Raw genomic sequence first — 24392 nt, forward strand, 5'->3', positions numbered from 1 at the left:
TTTGGAGGCAGCTACTTGGAGTTCAGTACATACTTTCTCTAAGCATTACCACCTTCCTCTCTACTCTAAGTCTAGGGCTGGTTTTGCTACAGCCATTTTGCAAGGCATGTTATCAGCTCCTGCTTCTTTATGATTTGCCAGCCTCCCTTACCTCTGCTTTGGGATTCTACCCAATAGTTAGGACTGCAGCAATGTGGAATGAAGAACATAGTACAGTTTTGTACCTACCATAAATGTAGATGTTCGAGGATCCACATTGCTGCAGTCCAATTTACCCTCCCTCCTTCCCCTCTGTGTTTAGGGGTGGTTGTGTAGGTGAGGTTTTGTTCAGCTGAGTTTGTATATATTGTACATATTTCTGGTGCAGGTATGTCTGGTGTTTTTGGATTTTGGGCCTTATCTTTTCAGGGTCTTCTGACATCTGGGGCAAGAAAAGACTGAGGATATGACGTCGGTCATGCGCATTAGTACCCTGACGTACTGACGTCAGTCTAATGCGCCCTGACCGACGTCAGCCATATACTTTGGTATTCGGGCCGACTGGACAGCGGACTACCCAATAGTTAGGACTGCAGCAATGTGGATCCTCGAACATCTACATTTATGGTAGGTACAAAACTGTACTTTTCCCTTCTCCTGCTGTACTTATAGGGTGCTGACATCATCAGTGTTTAGAAAGGGGAATGTGCATCCTGTAGTGTGTTTTCCCAGTTGCCAAAAGGGACATTTCCTTCTCACAGACTTGCACACACACCAACCCCACTCACACACACACTTGCCATTTGCAGGATTCAAACCCCTACCTGACTATGTTATGACACTCGAGACAGACGCATTAGCAGAGCGCACTATTCGCATTACTGGGAGGTTTCCCTTCTCCTGCTGTACTTATAGGGTGCTGACATCATCATTGTTTAGAAAGGTGAATGTGCATCCTGTAGTGTGTTTTCCCAGTTGCCAAAAGGGACATTTCCTTCACACAGACTTGCACACACACCAACCCCACTCACACACATCCACACACACTGAGCATTTGCAGGATTCAAACCCCTACCTAACTATGTTATGACACTTGAGACGGACGCATTAGCAGAGCGCGCTATTCGCATTACTGGGAGGTTTCCCTTCTCCTGCTGTACTTATAGGGTGCTGACATCATCAGTGTTTAGAAAGGGGAATGTGCATCATGTAGTGTGCTTTCCCAGTTGCCAAAAGGGACATTTCCCTTCCACAGACTTGCACACACACCAACCCCATTCACACACACACACACACACACACACACTGAGCATTTGCAGGATTCAAACCCCTACCTAACTATGTTATGACACTTGAGACGGACGCATTAGCGGAGCGCCCTATTCGCATTACTGGGAGGTTTCCCTTCTCCTGCTGTACTTATAGGGTGCTGACATCATCAGTGTTTAGAAATGGGAATGTGCATCCTGTGGGGAGGCAGACGCCATGCACACTCTGGCTAAGCTGTCATTCCCTAGGGCAAACAGCCTAGTGTTGACCTCTACACCCATATGTTTAATTGTCAAATGCACATTATTTGTTGCTGATAGACTCTTTGCAGGTCTTTATTGCCATAGCATTCCCTGTTTGTATGAATAACTTGTGTATCTGTGGAAGATGTTTGCATATGGGAGGGATCCACTATATCACGTATGTCTCTGTAGTCATTTAACTGTGTGCACTGGGCAGATTGCTGTAATGTGGTTGGTTCCTGGAATAACACGTACAAATACCAGATATGTGTGGCCAACTGCTAAACTGAGATTTGGCCTAAGTGTGTGAGCATGCCCAGTTCAGCCTTCCCATGGCATGTTGTCTGACATATGTCTCATTTATCAAAGTGTGTGAGCATGCCCAGTGTGAGCTTTCCATATCTTGAACTCTGCAGCCCACCACATTTGTGGATGAGTGTGAACTTCAATAAATATCTCCCGTTTATGGTTGTGTGTTGTGTGTCATGTTGTGTAGTTACTGTCCAACTGCTTTGTGTGTGAACACAACAGGGATTATACTGTGCCTGCAGGGTTTGCATGGGATACTTTGCATACAGTTGTCAACATCCTTTCACACTGCCCTAACACTGTAGTACTGTATAGTGTACTGGTTCTGTACTTTGACTGTGGTGGACAGTATCCTGGGCTTTAGTCCTATCACTGCTTTACATTTCCATAGTGAGCACAACAGCCTGGTAGGGGCCAGTTGTGCACATCTGACCATGTTGCATTATGTTCAGATATGAACTACTTAAACCAGGCTTGTCCAACATTGGTAGTGTATTCCACAACATAGGTGTACATTTGCAAACACTAGCGATGTGCCCTAGGCCATTTCTAATGCTAGTTGGAGAGTGTGTTTGTCCTTCGACACACATTGTAAGTGGAGTTTGCCATGACATATGTCATGGTTAGTATACTGTGCCTCTGTCTACCTGTGACATAACAGTGATACCCAGGGTAAAGCTACCATCTCCCATCCACTCATCAAGATTCCTCTTGAGGAGAATCGATGAGTGACTCTATGGATAGCCTGTACTGGGATTTTACTCATGGGTGGGGGTGGCTTCTGTGTTATGGATCATGCAGTACAGCTTGTCCTATGTAAGTCAGTGCTGGGGTTCAGGTCTCTCATGTGCATAGCTCACTGCCATTCAGATTGTACAAGGTGCAGCATGTTTATTGATACCAGCTTGGACATGGCTTTATACATCAGGCACAGCTTGCCTCTGGTTGGGCAGTATGGCAGTGTGTGTAGCTGCAGTTTAATCAGCAAACACATGGCATATGTGCAAGCTCTTTGATACTCCTGGTGAGGTACTGTTGGGGACTTTACAGTTGATGGAGGTGTCTGCTGAGGTACATCCTACAGGGGCTATTGTACTCAATTGTAACGCTGATGAAGGATGACTGCAGAGCCACAATGACCTCCCCTTATCTAGATCTGACAACCTTCATGATTAGGTGGGTATATGGTATGTTTCTATGAACACTACAGCCACATGTTTGTCAAATGCAGGATATCTATCACCTTGTGTCCCCAGGTCTCTCATTACATGTTAAGTACGTAATGGGTTAACACCTATGTGGTAATTGTTGGGCACTTACTGTATATCCACGGGGGTTGACTATACACTTTTCTGCAATTAGCTTGCTGACATGGCTATGGCACCAGTTGTCTGTTTCTATGTGGCCCTTTTGTGGGATGCTTGTGTCAGCTGGAGGGTCATACATGGTGAGCAGTTTGTAGTCCTCTGCAAACATGTTCAGACACAGTCCTTCCATGTTGGCCTGTACCTATGGGACATATATACCAGACGAGGGAGATCCCAGGACCAAGCCTTGTGGGATGCCAGTTATATCTGGTTTGTAGTCTGACATGGCTGCAGCATGTCTGACCATGTCTGTTCTGTCCTTGGTCTGGTTTGCAACCCCTCTACTGTCATAGGGGTTTATATTTAAGCTGGTGAGCATATCTATAATGAACACGCAGGGTATTGTATAGAAGCCTTTGCAAGGTCCAGCTACGTTGTGTGGACCACACTGCCCTCATCAATGACCTTAATGACTGTTTCAAATGAGTCAAACATGTTTAGGGGCAGGATCTGCACTTAAGAAAGCCACACTGGGTAGGGTCCAGTGCCAGTAGGTCCCCAATATCTTTATGCCTGCAGTACATGCTGATCCTTTCCATAGCTGTGCAGACCAAGCTTCTCAGGATTCTGGGGTGGTAGTTTTCAGTATCCATTCAGGCAACACCTTTGTTGAGAAGGACCACTGTTGTTGTACACTGCTCCCCAGGACACCATCTCATACCATTGCTGCTGTGTGTTTTGCTTTGTAGATGCTGGCTGTTAACTCAGCATCTGCAATGTCAGGGGGCCAGCAGTCTGCTGGGATAGATATTTGCATTCTGGGGGGGGGGGTTGCACTGCACCTGTCAGGATGTATGTTGGCAATATGTGTGTGTGTGTTTGGTATGTTGTTTGTGATATTTGTGTGATTCAGAGCATATCTGCGAATTACTAACATGGTTCCTACCATCAGTTGTGGAAGCCTTGGGATTATCCTTAGTGTCCTGTACTTTGTATCTTCATAGGTTCATACTAGGCTATCCACCCTAGGGCATTTGTTAGCCTAGCCAGAGTGTGTGTGGCTTTCGCCACCCCTTGCTATGTGAATATTATGGCCATTTATGATTTGCTTTGCTGTGCCTCTGTCTGGACGTGACACAGTGAAGACCCCCAGTGTAACTCTACGATCATCCATCCACTTGGCAAGACTCCTGTTGAAGAGTGTCAGTGAGGGGCTCTGCCTAACATGGAGTGGGATTCTTTTCCAGGGTGTGGGGAGCCTCTGGGTTATGTATCTGTCCCTCCAGCACATCCTATTTCATTATGTGTTGAGGGTTGACATCTCTCACTCTCACAGCTCCGATGGCTTTGAGTTTTCTGGGGTGGAGCATGTCCATTACTCCTGTGTTGGACATGGCCTTGTACAACAGGCATGCAATGCCTCTGTGTAGGCAGTATGCGACTGCATTCAGCTGGGGTGTCTACAGCCAGGCAGCATATGACATATATTTGAGACCCTTTATCCTCTTGGTGAGATACCTTTGAGGTCTTTCTAACTGCTGCAGGTGTCAGGTAAGGTATATCCCATATGAGGCATTGTACTAGATTATGGGTGTGATAAGAGAATAGTATAGGGGCACAATGACCTCTCTTGACGTAGATGTGAATCCTTTCATGATACGGTGTCCAGTGTAGACAGTCTTCCTAGCCACATTGGCAATGTGCGTGTCACATAACAGGTTACTGTCCACTTGTGTCCCTAGGTCCCTGATTACTCCTTCCATACATAATGGTTTACCACCTATGTGGTAATTTGTGAGTACCTTGTTTGGTATTTGGTGGGATATTCATACTGTCCAGTGTCTTCAGGACGGCTGGGTGGGGTTCCTGTGTGTGAGGGTGTGGTCTGTAGCATGCTCCAGACTGTACAGCAGTCTTGCCTACGGTTAGTTGCACATGGGTGGACTCCAATGCCTTGTGCATTGTCAGTTACCTGGACATATGGGTGTCTGTGCTGAATATGGATACTCACCCTCCTTATATGTTTTGTTCCAGGTTTTGGGGCCATGACGCATGATATGTGGTATAACCTGGTAGTGCTGGTGTGCTGTCAGGAGGCTTGCAGCAGGTTTCTGTCACTGCACAGACATCGATGTTCTCCATACTGGGGATGGCCTCGGGAGCATGCATATTGGGGTTTACACATCTGGCATTGGTCAGCATTACCCTTATGTTTCTTTCCACTTATGTTTTGTAGGGTGGTGGGTTAGTCTTTTCAGCCTTGCCTACGAAAGGCTCTATGGAGGTGGCAAAAGCCTTATCCAATATCCAGACTCCCAGGGGTAACAGGTGCAAGCCATCCCTGGAACAGCTGCGTGGCTTGACATCCCAAGCAGACAGACATTGGATCCCCTTGGAATGACACCAGTAATTGTGCCACTTGTTATAACTAATCATTCCGTGTTTGTGCTGTGGCATCATTCTTGGTGAGGGTAGGATGCTGCAAACGGTCAGTGTCATACCGGCCTGGACTACATAATCAGAGAGCTCATCTATGTCTCTTTTCATGTAGTCCGGGGAGGTACATCTCAGGTCATTCACACCAGCATGGACTATGACTGCATCATATTTCTACTTGCTTTGGGGTGACCTGCATACTTGTGTTATGTGGCGTATTGTGGCAGCCTACAGACAGCTTACTGTACCCTTTCCCTTGTTCAGTCTGGTGTGCGGGACAGCAGTGTGTCTCGCTATGGAGTCACCTATTACAACTGTATCAGGCATGTTGTTTCTCCTTCTGGCCTGTGACTGTTTGGCACACCAGCTTTGTGTACTATGTGTTGCATGTGCTATGTTTGGATGTTGTTTGATTGGGTGTCTGCTTTGGAGGCCTCTGTTGGTGTGGTGTGTTTGTAAATCGGGCCTCCGGGAATGTTTTTCTGCGTTTATGTCTTTGGTTTGCAGTTGTGATAGGTCTATGTGAGACTGGGTTTGTGGTGTGTGTGGTTACCTTCTCCTCCTGACTAGTTTAGGGAGTACTGAGTTGAGGGAGCTCAGCCTCCAGTTTGGATATATGGTTGCATCTCTCACATATATTTGTATTTCTTGGGGGGAGTTGGGGGTTGTCTGTGTACTTGGGGCAGGTGTAATATTGCCTCAAGATTCACAGATTCAACTTGTTGTGATTGGCCTTAGTGGATTGTATGTGTGGACATATTTTATTGCCATACTGCTGATCAGTGATTACTTCATTTTTTATGTTTGCTCTATCATGTAGTAGCTTCCTCATTCTCTTGCATGGTTTGGTTATGGCTGGTGTCCACCATGCCAGATGCCTGCGTGTATGGCATTGTGTCTTGTTTTAATTTAGGATTGCATAATCCAAGCATTCCTGGCAGTGTTCATGGAATGGCTGTATTACAGGTTCTGAGGTGTGGCCCATATTTTGCACCTGCACAGGACCTTTAATGGATTCCACATCAGTTTGGAGGAGTGCAAATATTGCTTTACACATGCTTTTCACTGTGGTTTACTGGCCAGGGACTGTGGTCAGGATTTGTATATCCAGTGTGATTACTCTATGGTCTGGTTTTACCAGTGAGCAATACACTTCTCGTCTTGCCATCCAGTACCCATGTTGCTGATTATCACATCCAGTATGCTACCCCTCTTGTGGGAGTGGTACATTTTTCCTGGGCATTTTGGTTTATGGATTCTATGAACTTTTGTCCTACATTGTTGGGGCTAGTATAATGCTCCCAGTCTATGTCTGGGTATTTTCAGTCACCCAATATAATGTGGTTTGGAGGACTTGATATATTCATGTATTCCAGCATAGGCCAGGTGCAGTTCCTGGTGTTGGGACAGTAGTCTGTAGCAGACTATAAACTGGGGGGCAGTTTTAGCCACTGTTACTTGACCATGGCTAGTCCATGCTGCTTCTTGTGGTACCAACATGGGGGTGTGGTTATCCTTGACAATTATTGCTAGTCACCCTGCTTTTGTAGCTTGTTCCATGTTTTGAGGCTGTGCAGCACAGTATGAGGTGTAACCTGGTAGTGTTAAGGTGCTGTTGTGAGCCTTGACCCAGTTTTCTGTTACAGCACAGATATCAACATTCTCCATGCTGGGTGAGTTTAGACTGCATGCATCTTGCTGTTTCGACTTCTGGCATTGGGTAGCATTACATCTAGGTTCTTATCCCGTCTGATATCTATGGAGGTAGGTTTGTGTTTTGAGCCTTACCTATTCAGGGCATGCTGTGGGTAACAACAGCCTTTGCCAGTATCCATACGGCCTGCACTGATAGGTGCACGCCAGTCCTAGCAGGTGGAGCATCATGTCATGCTCAGCATGTCATCCCAGGCTGGCACACATTGGATCCCCTTTGACTAACTGCGATACTTCAGCCAATTATTGCACTTGATCATCTCATTGTCATATTGTGGCATGATGCTTGGTGAGGGTAGGATGTTAGTCAGGGTCCTCAGGTGTGCATATAGTACATGGTGTTACATTACTTAACACATGGCATTCTTGCCTCAGGTGGTGCTGCAGGGCTGCCTCTGTCGGATGCACATATTACACTCCCTGTACATGTTTGTGAGCAAGTCATGTCATTTTAGGCATCCCTGTTATTATTTGAGTGAGTCAGAGGGGGTATCATTCCCAGGGTTCCTTCTGAGCTAGTGTATGTGCTATGCATTGCCTCTTTGCCAAGGCCAGGGCATACTGGGCACGCCTCCTTCTGCCTACTGGGGCAGGCTCAGGTTGTTCCTCCTCCGAGTCACGTTCTGCCTGTGATGGCCTTGGCAATGGTGGGGGGGCTGTTTGGCCCAGCCCTATGCTGGTCCTGCTGCAGCTGTTTTCGCAAGATCATATTATGTAGCATAGCACATACCATGACAGTTTGGGTACATTTGAAAAAGAAAAGGAATACGCAACCCCACAAAAGGGCACTGCACAAAATTGAATAAACACGATAAGCAACAACAGCTAAACAGGATACCAGGACCAGCAATGAATAACCAGGAGATATTTAATGATAAACCATCCACCGACTAAGCGCTTTCACCTAAAAAGGCATCATCAGAGTCGGTTGACATTCAACAAACAACATATTTAAAGCATTTAGAATGAATTAATTAATGACATCATATTTGAATACACCAATGAGCCAAAACACTGCTGTAACCTATTTAAAAAGGCAATACCTATGCTGAAAAACACACAAATAAAAATGAAAACTATCAAAATAATAGGCAAAATGCATTCTAACCACAAATTACTCAATACAAACAATCTAAACGATTATTATAATGATTTATAAACATATATCATAATATAAACTTTGAATAAATAACATTAACTATGGCAGTACAAAACATAAAACGTATATACAATAACCCTTGTTTGGGTACATGTAGTTGGTGTGTACTGAAAGGCTCCACCAGTTGTGTCCAGACACCGGAACCGTGACTTGAGCAGCCCAAACACATGCTCTATTACATTACGTGTTTGTGTGTGTGCCTCATTATGGTGTTCCTGTTCAGGTGTGTGTGCGTTTCTGATGGGTGTCATCAGCCACGGCTCCAGTGCATAACCTGCATCCCCCACTAGGTGTCCGTGTGGGATGTCCCCATTGGCAAATGTCTGATACAGCTGTGTCAAATGTCAGATGTGGGAATCATGGTAGCTCCCAGGGCAGCCAGCACACACATTCATTATTATGCCCTGGGCATCACACACAACCTGGAAGTTGATGGAGGGGAAGCCCTTGCGGTTAATGTAGGCCCTACCCCGCTCACCGGCTGGTGCTTTGATGCGTGTGTGCAGTCTATTGCACCCACTACCTCAGGGTATTCCGCTATTTGCTGGAAGAGACGCATATTGCTGGCCAATACCTCACAGGCATTGGGGAAATATACATAATCACCGACATGTGCTGACATGGCATCCAGGAACTGGTGCAGTACCCTGGAGGCTGATGCCTGTGATATCCCCATCATATCACCAGTTGGTCTCTGGAAGGTACCTGTTGCTAGTATTCTTAAGCCAACACATACCTTGGTTTCCACTGGGATGGGTTCCCCTCTGTTGGTTCTGTGTGTGAGGCGTGGCCTGCACAGCTCCACTATTTGCTGCAGGAGGTCTCTGTCCGCTCATGTAACCCATGGTAGGTGAACCTGGGCCTGTACACTCTTCTCCGTCTCCTCACTGTGGGTTGTCTGGCACCATCTGCATTGTCACCACCCTCAGCAAGTCGCCTATGTCTCATTATGACAGCTATGGCAGCCCCTAACATTTCTGCTCTGAGTTCAACTTTTTCAGTTTTTACTTCTAATAGCTTACTCCTGTCTTGCAGTGTCTCTTGAGAGAAACATCTTGCACTGCTGTTTGCAGATTTTTAAGTTTTGGGCTGAGCTACTATTCTGCCTGTGTAATTGCCTGCTTCTAATTGTTTTCACCTGCTAGCTCCAGCAGTATTCCCTGCTAGCTTCCTACTAATTCTGTTGCTTCCTTTTTCCTTTCTGTTTCCTCAGGGGAGCAGCGTATACCAGCAGAAACACGCTCACAGTGGCTTACACGCGTGCACACATGCTTACACGGTTCAGAATCTGCTTATTCGGGTTAAAACGCGCGCACACCAGCTCAAACAGTGTTACAGGTCTGCCAACAGGCTTCTACATGCCAAGTCTGCCCTACACGCGCGCACCCCCGCGCAAACAGTGTTAAACATCTACCAACACACTACCACATGTTCAGTCTGCCTTACACGCGCGCACACTGTCTTACTCGCGCTTCATGGTGCGCACATGTGCGCATGCACGCCCAGCAAGAAACTTTGGTGTAGGCAACAGTGTACACCTTCCATTTCTTGACTTTCCCATGCTTATGTTGTGGCACTCCTCTTTCCATGATATGTGTCTGACATCTGTCTTGTAACTTTGACCTCCAATGAACTGCATTTCTCTCTGCTATTCCCCCCTGTGATGTCACCTATCTCCTACTCTGTTCCTCTCCCTTCTGTAACTCTTACACTACTCAGAATGTGCTCATTTGCTATGTGACAGTGGAATTCAGTATCCTAACACTCATTTGCATCAGATTGCCTACTAATGCTTAGTTACATGTCTTAGACTCAGCTTCCCCCCTTAGCAACCACTAAACGGTGGCCATGTTGTTTTTGGTCTGCTGGTCCCTGCATTGTAAATCCATGTATTGCATAAAACCCACATTTGTGGGTTTATAACCTTCATTTTTATGTTTTATACTGCGCAGACCGTTTGAGCAGGGCTGCGCTGGGTTTAAACATTATATTTTTATTACTTTTGCATCAGGTTACCTTGCCAATGGCCACATATTTGGCCATTGGCATGCTGCCTGACACATATGCACCCTTTATTTGGAGCTGACATGGCTCCATTATGTTTTAGAAACGTACTCAGTTGTCAACTGAGTACATTTCTGCAGCTAAAACGGCTCTTACAATGGGCTGTTTTGGGCTTCCTGGATCGCTAATCAACCTCATTTGCATGCTATTCGGCTGCAAGTGAGGTGATTAGCTTATCCACGCCCATTCCGTGTAAGAGACGTTTTAGCTGGTCTCTTACACGGACTTTGGGCTGTTCCTGGATTGCGAAGGCTGCATGGATTCTTACACTACTCTTAGACTCCGTGCAAGCCTTCGTGAATCCTGCCCACTGTGTTATGACTACGGAAAAGGAGAACTGGACAGCAAGGCATGGAGAGGAAAGAGGAGAGTAGCAATTATATTTTATAGAGAACAACCATAAAGAAAGTGATAAAAAGCGGGATAGGTCGATGGATCATCTGAAAGGAAAGGGTGGATGTTGCAAGCCTAACAGTAAGAAACATATATGCACCAAACAATGATGAATAAGGATTCTAGAAGAATTTTTTTTGCTAAATGGGCACAGACAAGAACAGATGGAAGAGAGATAATGGGGGGAGGGGCTACAATGTCATCACAGAACTGGAACAAATCAGGTTATATGGAAGGAGGGAATATAACAAAAAGAGAGGAGACCAGAACGAGCCCGAGGGATGAAAGAGGGAAGGTAGCTGGTCATATAGAGGGAAAGGTATTCAAATGAGAAAGAATACACCTTCACAAAAACATTTTGGTACAGGCAAGTAAGGAACGAAAACATAATGCAAATAATGGAAGAGATCCAAATATAGGAGAGACACATATCCTATCATGCAGCAGTGAGAATTAAGTAAGGTTAAGTGTGCAGGAACAGAAAACAGTGAGAAGGGGTGGTGGCAGGCTACCTATAATTGGAAGGAGACAAAAGACAAGGAAATTCTGCAAGTACTAATAAAGAAGTCAGTACAGGGCAATATGAAAGACAGGGATAAACTGTAAGAACTCTGGGATGGGATTGGATCAAGGTCACTGTCAGGGTAAAACTAATGAGAGCAGAAGGAAAGGAAAGATTAATTGAGAAGCTGGAAAGAGTGTTAGATGTGGTACAGAAGGAAACTGGCAGAAATTAAAGCAGAAGGGAAGCTCTATAGATAAAATAAAAATCAGTAAGAATAGAATTGGAGAGTAAATGTATTACAGAACAAAATTCAACAATGGTTCCAGAGGACTATTGGTGGATAGTGGGAGAAGTCGTATTAACACCATACATACTGGTCCATCTATGCACACTGTTATATATGTTGATAGAAATGCACATTAGCCTAACCTGCATGCATAGATTTAGAATATATATATATATATATATATATATGTGTGTGTATATATATATATATATATATATATATATATATATATATGTGTGTGTGTGTGTGTGTGTGTGTGTGTGTGTGTATATATATATATATATATATATATATATATATATATATATATATATATATATATATATATATATACACACATATACATACAAGCACACACAAACATATATGCATACATTATATATAGTATATACATATATAATTGTAGTTGTAAGCGCGTGCACACACAAACACACACACACATACAGAAAACATATAAAATACCTACACACATGCAGGCAATAACATCTGTTAGGAGTGTCTTTCACAAAGTATCAGTAAAACATGTTAGCTTCCTGCAATGTTAAGTTCCTTTAGAGTAGTGTGTGCGTGTACATACACTTGAATACTGTGAAGACAGCAAACCCTGCCAGTAATCTGCTGTGTACACATCTGCTCTGCAGTTCCACCAGCAAACTAGTGTTGCCTCTGCCCTATTTTTTTGCTATAAAGAAATGGTACACATCTTTTTCCTTTGATCTGTGTGGTGCAGTACAGAAACACACACACACATGAATGTGTATATTTTTTGCCCAGCATATGGAGAAGGACAGTGTTTTGTCCTTTATCCTAGAGGCTATGAGGCTTATATTGTGCAGTCAGTAAACTCATCCCCTCCAAAAAAAGAGCATACAATGCAGCATGCCTAGAGGGTATTACTGTGCACTGTTTGCTCTCATTGCCAACACACACACACACACACACACACACACACACACACACACTTCTTTCAATATATGCAGGTTACCAACTGTTGTGCTCTGCATCCTCAACCTGAACTGCTCCTTATCACACATTTATGGAATTGATTAGGATGCAAGGTCAGGCAGCTGTGCTGTGTGCCCTGCTTTAGTGCTGTAAATCCCCAAAATGTTTCACCTCCATTGAACAGTATGTGATATTCACATTGAACTGCTGTAAGTGTTGTACTGCACCAATGCTCGGTGTGCCTTATATCTTACTTTGCAGGCTAAGCATACACACGCTGACAGGGACATTGTTATGTTTATGAATTTCAACTGAGTCAGTACTGAGGCCAAGATGCCCCTTTTCTTGAGTCTCATAGATAGGTACTGCATTGCAAATCAGACTGCCAAGCTCTACTTTTGTTGTAGTCAGGATTCCTTTTGTGGTTGGTAATATCTTAATGACACAGTTTTCTTTTTTTGCCATAATGCCATAAGAACACACTAAGCAGCTTATCATTAGGAAGTTATTTAGTTTTTAGTATCTTACAGCTTGTTATTTTTTTATCCAACAGTTAGTCATAAATAAAATATCCTCTGTAGCTTTTCTTAACAATATTTGTAATTCCCCTGCTGTATTGCATCATTAACAGTTCATCATTGTAATATTTATCATCTGTTGATCACTGTGAAAAGGAATGTTTTCTTTGTTCCTTATTTGTTTTCCTGATTTCTTGTCACAGGAGAAGAGGCGATTAGCAATTAGTAATGCTGCTAGGCAGTGGGAATTCCAACAAGACCGTGGTTCATCAGTGAATGAGGCTCGCCAAACTGTTTTAGAAGACAACCGGACTACGTGTAATCCTTGTGAGTTCAGTGTCAGTGCTGCAGAGCAGTTTCCCAAGGAACTGAGGTACTCTGTTACAAATAATTTATATGCATGTTTATTGATACTCAGCAAACCTGTCTGCCTGTCTATTCAGACAGTTGTTTCAAAAATAGACAGTTTAGTTAGCATCTCAGATGGTGGAAGGATTGGGGTGGAGAGGATGGCAGTGAATAGCTGCTGTTGGCTTGCCCATTGTGGAGGAATGCAGCTCTGGTCTTCCACTTAGTGGTGACTAATAGTTCTGGGCAATCACACCTGCAGAGGTTGGACCTACAGAGCATGTGCCACAGCAGTGCAAGCATTGTAGCTCAGGCCAACACAGTTTTAGAAGTAAGAGTGTCTGCCTGGAACCTGGGCAGCCATTGTGGAGCTCTGCAGTGCTGTTGATTGGGGTTGAGCCCCAGGGGGTAGTTTCGCCTGACAGACCAACTGACCTACTCTGTGCTACCAAGTCTCACATTTCAGTGCGGGACCAGCCAGTGATCCTGACCTGAGGAATGAATGACCTTTGGCTCTCACATCGGGGATTGGATGGACCCAATTTTTGGTGAGTTCCTAGGGCCCAGTGGATCTGAGAGAGGGATGAGCTTACTATTGGGGGGGGGGGTCTGACTGGCTGCCTCAGGAGGTTAGATTGGGATGGTTGGGTACTGGTAGCAGGGACCATTTGGTCAAAAAAGCAAATGATAAAAAAGGTGTTACACCATACCACAAGCTGTTATGGTACTTTTCTGTTATCGGGGCAACATTATAAACGTGGTTGCTGAGCTTTGAATCCAGTTACTTGTCATGCCTTTTTTGGTCTGAATATAACCAGATGTGTGTAAAATTATTTTACTGCGTACTAATTAACAAAGGCAATGTCATTTCTAAATTTTACACACACATTGTTAAAAGACATAAGGCACTGGATTTGAGCTCAACGATTGCGTTTAAAATGTTTCCTTCCTGCATACCAAGCAGACAAGTCAAAGGGATTGCCAGGTTTTCCACAAACTTTCTGTTAATGGGGCAGCAGTCAAATGTGATGTGAATGTAATGGTTTCTTTTTTTTCCAGGTTTAACTTTGTGTTCATCCTGACAGTATTACTGATTGTTTCTCTTCTCGGTACTGCTTATTTTACCTTTCTGCGCGGGATTGATTTTTGCTTTTGTTCTCAAAGTACTAGTGATTTATCCTTGGCAACCATCTCTGCTTATGTTTTTGTACTGTGGTCTTAATTTGGCATTTGTTCTAGGACTGTTAATGATTTCCTCACAAGTCAGTGATGGTCAAACAGGCACACTTGTAGAAAGATCCCATGTTCCTTAATAAATCAGTTGTACATCACGGACTTCTTACACTGAGAAAATAAGGAAGTGCTCCTCTTTCCCACCACATGGTTAAAGGTCAGTGTGTTAACATTTGTAATGCTGTCAGGCATGTCTGTCAACCTAGACAACACTGACAGTGGGGACCAAGGGTTTCACCAATAGCGGCATGTTTTGAGAATGGCAAATGAAAAGTGGAGCAACCGTTATGGGACTAGCAGGCAAAATGTGCACTTGATCGGAAGTCAAAGCTGATGCTGTTTTTTCATGTTTTACTTTTGCCTTTGTTCTTACACTGTTACTGATTTTGTGACACGTCAAAACCCTTATAAAAATAGGAATGTGCTGAAACGATGAACTGACAATGTGGAGAAAGGGCTTGGGAAAATACGGTAATCTGTTGAGAATGTGAACATGTAATTAGGCTGACAGTAGCGGTACTTCTCCGTTAGAACTGTTGCCCCATTAGCAGAAAACTACCGCTGTTTTGAAAGCTGTCCATAAGTTCTGTCAGACCACAAGTTTGGGGTGGGAATTATTGATAGGAATATGGATCTAATAAACAATATCACAGTAGTGTGATTTGATTTTGTGAAGCATCTTCTGCATCCATTCTCATTTTTTTATCAGGCGTATCTACAGAACTGTTGGCCCAATATTTAATTTCTGAGCTGTAAACAGTCATGTTAAGTTATTATGGAGGGCTGTTTTCTAAAAATAAATAAATAAAATAAAAACTGTGTGTGTATTTATGTATGTGTTTCACACACGGTGTACTGCTCTTATACAGATGCATTTAGAAGAGACGACTGCTGTAAAAATTGGGCAGTTGCTACATTACAGCTATGAATTACTGAGAATGTGACAACCACAACAAAATAATGACTTGGTTTAGTTTAGTTTAATTCACAGCAAATTAAAAGCATGTGTATTAAAAATATAATCTTGTTAAGAAAAGCAAACACCTGACTGTGAGTCTGCCTGTTTTGTAGGTCTTAATTACCATAATTTTTACTCACATTTTTGAAAAACACCCATTATATAAGGTGGACCAGTGTCCAGTGTAATTAGTTGATTTATACTTGACATAATAGGGAAAGATTTGTAGTTTTGGAAAGTCGACCACTGTAAGTAGTTGTACTTTATAACCGTGAATGGTATAAGTGGTGCAAGCTGTGTATATGTGTGCATGTTTATAGTACTAGTGTGTGTGTGTGTGTGTGTGTGTGTGTGTGTGTGTGTGTGTGTTTATATATACACACACACACACAATATATATATATATATATATATATATATATATATATATATATATATATATATGCATATACAAGCAAAGAGTTAAAAGGGTAACACAGACAAAACATTCAGCAAAAACTGCAAGGTAGACACAGTCAAGCTAGAGTCTTCAGTATGTAATACCTTAAATGTCTTCTAGTGGAGGCCCATGGCATATGTGCAAATGACTCTTTAAGGACATAACAGCATTTTAGCTACCTGGCTTCTGAATGTTCATAACTTTTTATTTTTCAAATCTTTATTGGCCTGAATGTACCCTTAAATACTAAAAAATTCATGGGCATTCGGAAGCCATGTACCTGAAACACTGGCATGTCTCTAAAGCGAGGTTGTCCAAAACATGGCCCGCGGGCTGCATGTGGCCCGCAGTGCAGTTCTCTGCGGCCCATGAACCAAAATATCCAATGATGTTCTTTGTGTTTCACTGTTACAGTCATTACATTTGGGTAATCCTGCTGGCAGATTGCCCTCAGTCGGCCTGAATTCCAAAGTCCTGGGTCCTGCGTCGGCTGCTGTCACCCCTTCCCTGATGTCAGGGGTATAAAAGATGCGGCCAATGCCATTTTCTTTAGTCTTTCTTGCCGCGCGGTGCCCGAAGCAGAAGCAGTTCACAAGTGCCTGTCGGCCGACTCCTGAGATTTTCGTGTTCGAGTTTCAGATCCGAAGTCTTCAGTAAAGCTAAGTACCCCGTTGGGGAAACTTTTTTCTTGCTCCAGACCGGTCAGAAAAAGTAAATAATTGTATTTCTTGTGGAAAGCAAATAACTCATAAGGACATTCATTCTTACTGTATTCCTTGCCTAGGCCCTGATCACAACGTTTCTGGTTGTCAGTTTTGTGCTAGATTTAACCAACGCACTATTAAGCATCATTTATGATTTTGCTTTAAACTTTTTTGGACGCCAGTTTAATTATCCAGAAATGTCGTCGGATAGCCATCCGACTGTCTGAGTTCACAAAAAAACACAAAGAAAAGGAGAGAGATAGACAACCGAGGCCCAAAACTGATGATGAAGCTTCTCCTAAGCAAGTCACCCGGTTCTCAGTGAGGCGCTTTCGCAGCCCCTGACGCCCGCTACTTTAGAGCCGCAGGCCGCTACCGACTCCCACATGGAGTCGGCCATGCTGCTGGAAACTCAAGGTATTGGAGCCTCGGATACTATTTCTTCAGATGGTTCCTGAGCCGCTGAGCAGGCACCGGCTTCTGAGGGTGTATTCAGACCTAAACATCTTTACATTAAACCAACTTCAGCTTCAAAGCAAAGACTAAAGCACCTTCTAAAGCAAAGAAACAAACTCAAGAGCCACGTGGTCAAGCCTCTATGCCCAAAAAACAGATGCTGAAAATGGCCGAAGACTTGATTACCTTGATCAGGGGTTCCCATCCCCCTCCTGATAGGAGGCCTAGGCAAGAGACTGACTATGAATCTTCAGATCAGGTTTCCATTTTTTCTGATTCCTCTTCTGATCAGGAATATTCTCTTCCCCCCTATGAGGATTCTGATGCTGAAGAAATCTATACCTTTAGCTTCTCCTCCAGATGACTATTCTTTTGGGGAAACCTTGCATACCATGAGGGAGCATTTCCACTGGGAAAGCCAAGATTTTTCAGAATCTAAAAAGAGGCTAAGGGATTTCCTTTTACTACCTCAACATAGGCCACTAGCCATTCCACCTGTGTTAGACATTGTGGATGATGTGTTTTCAGAGTCTAGTCTTACCCCTAATCCTTACCTCCAGCTCCTGTTAAGCCTGACAGATATTACAGGGTTCCTGACTCTCATAAATTCCTTTTTACAAACCCTGCTGCAGACCCAGAAACTATCTCTCAGGGTCCCAAAGGAGTTAAGGCTTCTGCTGCAAAAAACCCTACCCCCTCTGACAGAGATTCTAGGGCACTGGATAGATGGGAAAAAAGGTTTACACATCTGCTACCTTGGCTATAAGGGCCTTAAACTGTCAGTTTCATATGCTCAAATATCAGCAACATGTCATGGCATTGCTTAAACAGAAAATGTTGTTAAACTCTGTGCAGAAAACAAGGACATGCAGGATTTATTGCATGCAGCTGAACAAGTTGTAAAGCATACTTTGCAATGTGGTTTTGATTCTTTGGAGGCCTCCTGCAGGGCCGCAGTTACGGGCTCTTTAATTAGGAGGCATGCTTGGTCAAAGGAACAAAATCTGCCTGATCTTGTCAAAGTTAAATTATTAGATGCACCTTTACAGCATGATACTTTGTTTGGTGTTAAGGCAGAAGAGGTGTTAAAGAAATGGAGGACAAAGCTAAATCTATGCAAACGGTCAAAGATGTTTTACAAGTACAGTCACCTAGGTTTAGTAGACACTGGCCAACAAAGAATTGTTCCTTTCCTGTGTCAGACGGACCTCAAATGGGCAGATCCAGACACCCTAGAGGCAGATCCCAGGTGCAAGGTTCATACAGGTCAAAGCAATGGGGTGCTTCTACCTCCAAAGTTGGAGAAGACAAATCACAGCCATACAGGAAACAGTCTCAATGACTTCCCCCTGCCTGCACCAAGCACTTATCTCCTGGCAGCACTCTTACGGGGAAAATTAGCACTTTTTTTCTCAAAATTGGCAGATTATAACCCAGGACAAGTGGGTTCTAAATATAGTGTCACAAGGCTACAAGTTCCATTTCCATACTCTGCCAAAGGCAAGCGGCTGGCCAGATCTGCCAAAAAATCAATGGGCAGAAGCACAAAAACAAGTCTCATCCCTTATGGACGTGTGGGCCATTCAACAAGTACCAGAGCAGGAGCAGAGACAAGGATTTTACTCAAGACTTTTCTTGGTATCCAGAAAGAACAAGGCCTGGAGGCCAATACTGGACCTATCTATTCTGAACACATTCCTGGATATACCAAAATTCAAGATGTTGACTTTGCAGCACCTTCTGCCCATGCTGGGCAAGAACGCTTGGCTTGTGACTTTAGACCTAAAAGAGGCATACCTGCATGTCCCAATCAGACAAATATGCAGAAGATACCTCAGATTCAAGGCAGGCTCAATGCATTACCAATTCTCTGCACAGCCTTTTGGCTTATCTACTGCGCCCAGGGTCTTTACAAAGTGCCTGGCACCAGTAATTGCATTCTGCAGACAAAGAGGAATACAAATATATCCTTACTTGGACGACTGTCTAATTCAAGAAGAGAACAAGGACATTCTTCTACAGCATCTGGCGTTTGTGAAAAGACTTCTAACATGCCTAGGGTACACAGTCAAAGAAAATAAATCAAAATTAGTACCCTCTCAAGAGATAATATTCCTGGGTGCAAGCTTAAATACAACTGCCCAGATGGCTTATCTCACGCCAGACAAACAAAGGCAACTGACTACCTATTTCAAAATGTTGGCAGCAAAGGCCCAGTTATCTGCAAGAAAAATTCTGCAGGCTTTGGGCTTCATGGCATCCTGCATCCTACTAATTCCACATGCAAGACTGCATATGAGGAAACTTCAGTGGTACGTAAAAAGTGTTTGGACTCAACATTGCCACAGCCTGGAAACAATGATTACTCTCATTCCCTGCCTGCAACAGGAGTTTTGATGGTGGGCAAAGGCTTGTCACCAAAACAAGGGACAGCCATTCACATTACCCCCAGCCAGGCAGACACTAACAACGGATGCTTCAGATTATGCCTGGAGGGCCCACATGGCAGGAAGATGCATTCAGGACACATGGACCTTAAACCAAGTGCATCTACTCTACATATCAATCAAAAAGAGGTGCGAGCTGTTCAAAATGCCCTGACAGCCTTTAAGGACCTACTTCATCCAGGACAACTACTGATAAAGACAGACAACACCACGGTCATGTGGTATATTAACAAGCAGGGGGGCACACATTCTTACCCCCTTTGAAGACTAGCCATTACTTTGTGGGACACAGCATTGACTTACCAAGTACATCTGCAGGCACAATTCCTGCCAGGAAGGAAAAATACTCTGGCAGACGAACTAAGCAGAAACCTCATGGATCCCCATGAGTGGCAGCTGGATCCACAAGTCTTCAGCATGATAACAAGGAAATGAGGATGCCCGGACATAGATCTGTTTGCCTCCCCTCACAACTACCAACTAAAAAGATTCTGCACAAGGATTTATCACAGACAAGCATGGAAAGTGGACGCCCTATCTTTCAGCTGGAAAAACCTGTCAGTATATGCCTTGCCCACTCTGCCTCTCCTCCCCAAGGTACTCCTAAAGGTCAGACAGGAGAAGCCAAAGATGATACTGATTGCCCCAGACTGGCCCCACCAGTACTGGTATCCAATACTAAGGAACTTGTCTCAATGCCCAGCTTGGACCTTACCCCAAATATCTCATCTACTGTCCCAGCAAAACCATCAGATCCTGCACAGCCATCTCAGGACTTTAAACCTGGCAGCATGGCAGATAATGTAGTCATATGAAACACACCTCTCAGTAAAGCTGTGATGGATGTCATTTTGGAAGCCAGAAGGCCTAGTACTAGAAAATCTTATGTTTGAAAATGGAAGAGATTCTGTGCTTGGAACCAGGCACAAGGAACTGATACAGCTGTGCCAAATATTCCTCAGATTTTGCAATACTTAACTGAGATGCTGGACAAAGGCCTATCTTTTTCATCTATTAAAATTCATGCCTCTGCCATTTCGGCTCATTACAATGCAGAGCCACCAATCTTTTCTCATCCCTTGTTAAAGCAGTACCTCAAAGGGGCCAAAAATTTAAGGCCTCCAAGGAGATCATCAGTGCCTACATGGGACTTCAATTATGTCTTGGAAAAACTCACCCTGCCTCCTTTTGAGCCAGCTGCTACTGCTGATATAAAGTTTTTATCTTGGAAAACAGCTCTGCTCCTAGCAATAACTTCTGCAAGACGAGTTTCAGAGCTACAGGCACTCATGGCTGTAGAACCTTTTATCATTTTTTATCCAGACAGGGTCTCTCTGCGGACAAACCCAACATGTATGCCTAAGGTGGTGCCCAGTGTGGCTCTTAACCAAACTATTCACCTGCCAACTTTTTATCCAAATCCACAGAACAAGGGGGAGAGAATTCTGCATTCTTTGGACGTACACAGACAGCTTAGATTCTACATGGACAGAACCAAAGTTTTCAGAAAGACAGAGCAATTACTAGTGACATATGCTGCAGGATCACAAGGAAAGGCTATCTCAAAGCAGACTATTTCAAAGTGGATAGGCCACTGCATTCGTTTCTGCTATGTACACCATGGCAAGCCAATGCCTAAGGGCATTAGGCCACATTCAGCCAGAGCTGCAGCCACTTCAACAGCCTTTCTCAGGGGAGTACCTACCAAGGGCATTTTAGAGGCTGCTACTCTGTGCACACCTTTACAAAGCACTATCATCTGCCACTCTACTCTAAATCCAGGGCAGGCTTTGCCACTGCAGTTCTGCAGGGCATCATAGCCGTTCCTAATGCTGTTTAGCTCCAGCCTCCCAACCATAGCTTTGGGACTCTATCCAAATGTAATGACTGCAACAGTGAAACACGAAGAACATAGTACAGTTGTGTACACTTACCATAAATGTAGATGTTCGAGTGTATTCACTGTTGCAGTCCAGGTTACCCACCCGCCATCCCCCTTTTCTTCTGTTGGAACCTATCTTTCCTTCTCTGATTTATGCAACCTATGTGGTGTATTTGCTTGTAGATGAAGGTAAAGTTTATATTGGTGCATGTAATTATATATATATATATATATATATATATATATAAATATTGGTAACCCTTTTAGGGGCACCTGACATCTGGGGCAATAAAACTAAAGAAAATGGCGTTGGCTGCTTCTTTTATACCCCTGACGACCTGACATCAGGGAAGGGGTGACAGCAGCCGATGCAAGACCCAGGACTTTGGAATTCAGGCCGACTGAGGGCAACCTGCCAGCAGGGCTACCCAAATGTAATGACTGCAACAGTGAATACACTCGAACATCTACATTTATGGTAAGTGTACACAATTGTACTTTCCCTCATCTTCTAAAAAGGAGCTGGATTCAAACAAAAGTGAATGGCTACCACTACATACTTGCAGCGTCCGCATATCAAATTATGCACTGATGCTGTCCTAGGCATACTACTTACCTTTTGACCACGTGGTAGTATATTTGCGTGACATTCCCAGTTGAACGATTTCTTTTATCTCACTGTGAATGCGAATGGTTGCAAAAATGATTAAAAAGAGGATGCTAATTTTTTTCACATCACTTTGCCCCCCCAGTCCACTATCTCTCACATCACGATGCCCGTCTTCATTCTCCACAGAAGGTGGAATAAAGATACGGGTATTCCAATGTGGTACCATCTTCATTGTTCTTTTTTTCTGACCAACAAATGTACTGAAATTATTTCAATAATTAATGCCTTAATTTTGTTTCCGCCACCTTTGCCATTATGGAGTTGTGATCGTGATAGAACTTGGATTTACTTACGTATATGATCTGATCCATTTTTATTTAATGCAGATTTTATGGAGACCAGGGTGAAATCTGAAGGCAAACTGGAGATGACTGTAAATAAGGTTTACTGACATGACACCGTGTGAAGTATTCTCTGTTTACTGTGTCAGTCATCTCCAGTTTGCCTTCATCTTTCATTACAAAACACAAAAGCCCCACAATAGAAAACCACTCCAGGATGAAAGTGTAATAATTTATTAAGACTTGTGGTGCCTCAGCATGAAGGCGAAATGCCGAGGTACCAGAAGTCTTAATAAATGATTATGCTTTCATCCTTGACTGGTTTCCTATCGTGGGGCTTTTGTGTTTTGTAAGGATTCTTTGTTTTGGCTGTTTATTACTGCCTTCATATTTCACTCTGACCTTCATAAAATGTTCATTAAATAAAAATGGATCTGATTGTGTGTAAACTCTAACTTGAGCTGTCCAATTAAGTAAGGAATCTGATTGCTGCTGTGCATTTTGGCGCTTTCTGAAATAACATCAGATGTGCAAGGTAATCTGATTCGGTACTACCCTTCAACAACTACATTAAAATTTTTGTGAGTTTTTTACTTTACAAGGACTTTCATTTTCTTTACACATACCACATCAACAGCAATCAACAACAATTTAATTTCAGAATATGTGTATATTATTTTGATTACCGAGAAGGAATGCATTTGAATCTTTCGATTTAGAATTAGAGATAATTATTCTTACTTGTTCACACACTGAATCAGCATCATAGTAACTTGTATGTAAATTTGTAAAGCACTGTGTATAAGTGTCAAATCAAATCCCACTCCAAAGTCTATTTGGCAGTGTAATTTGAGTAATAATGTTGTGCCTGTTGCTGAGTGTAGAAGAAAACCATGTGGACACTTGTTGCTATAGCCGGCTTTAGGCACCATCGAACCCTTCGGTTGCTGGGGGCCCCCTGATCCTGGGGGCCCCCAACCACAGCAAGTTATCTTACCTTGATAATTTGTAACATGTCTGTCAAGCCAACAAAAGCTAGAACATCAATCTTGTATACTTAATAAACCAGTTGAGTAATAATGCTTACTTATATCGCCTTTAAAATTCAAAAATATCTTTGCTTATAGTAATAGTGTTTTATCAAGGAAGGGCTTTCACAATTCCATTAAATATTTTACCACTAATATAGTGTCCATGGCTTAGTTAAACCCTGCTGGTGGACATTCTGTACACTAAAACTAACAACATAGCCTGCTTTAGGTACCTGCAATACATGTGGCTGCAAGGGAGCCCCCTTAATCATCTTTCACTGTGTGAGGGCCCCACAAAAGCTGCTGTTGGTTGGGGAAAATGAAGAGAAAAATGTATTAATTTCATGATTATTCTGTTTAACTTGAACAGGGCTGTGCTATGATCCTGTTAGGATAAAGCTGATAATGGACATGAGCAAAGCAAGCACTAGGGAGATCAGCAGCCCGGTGTGACCAGTGTGCATGCATACCTTGGATTTTAAGAAGAGCTAATACTTCTCATCTTCAGGGATGATTTTCTCTTTTAGGGAGTTTTATAAATACTTGCAGAATACCAGCTACTGTAACTCTCAACATCTACATTGAAGAATTCAGCGCAATACCATTAATAGCAGAATAAAGGCTCAAAATCAGGAACACATTTTAAATATTACTCTGATAAAATGAAAAAGTTAATAGAATAACACCTTTTGTATCAACATGTTTTTTTTTTTGGACAAGTTGTTGCTATGCAGTCATTTGGTCTGGTGGCATAGCTCTCAACCAGTCAGGGAAAAATGTAAGCAGAATCATGGACAAATCCAGAAAAATGAGGGACA

At 43.2% G+C, this 24392-nt stretch overlaps 1 protein-coding gene across 1 annotated transcript in view; it reads left to right on the forward strand.

Annotated features, from left to right (window-relative positions):
• LRRC49 (leucine rich repeat containing 49) overlaps positions 1-24392 on the forward strand; it is a 2278115-nt gene that overhangs the window by 990659 nt on the left and 1263064 nt on the right. Inside the window, exon 10 of the mRNA XM_044078469.1 lies at positions 13329-13498. Within this exon, the coding sequence (XP_043934404.1) occupies positions 13329-13498 (170 nt within the window). The remainder of the gene's footprint in view (positions 1-13328; positions 13499-24392) is intronic.

The sequence above is a fragment of the Protopterus annectens genome, chromosome 7.part1 (genome assembly GCF_019279795.1).
Source record: "Protopterus annectens isolate FY-2018-M chromosome 7.part1, PAN1.0, whole genome shotgun sequence".
Taxonomy (NCBI): Eukaryota; Metazoa; Chordata; order Ceratodontiformes; family Protopteridae; genus Protopterus; species Protopterus annectens.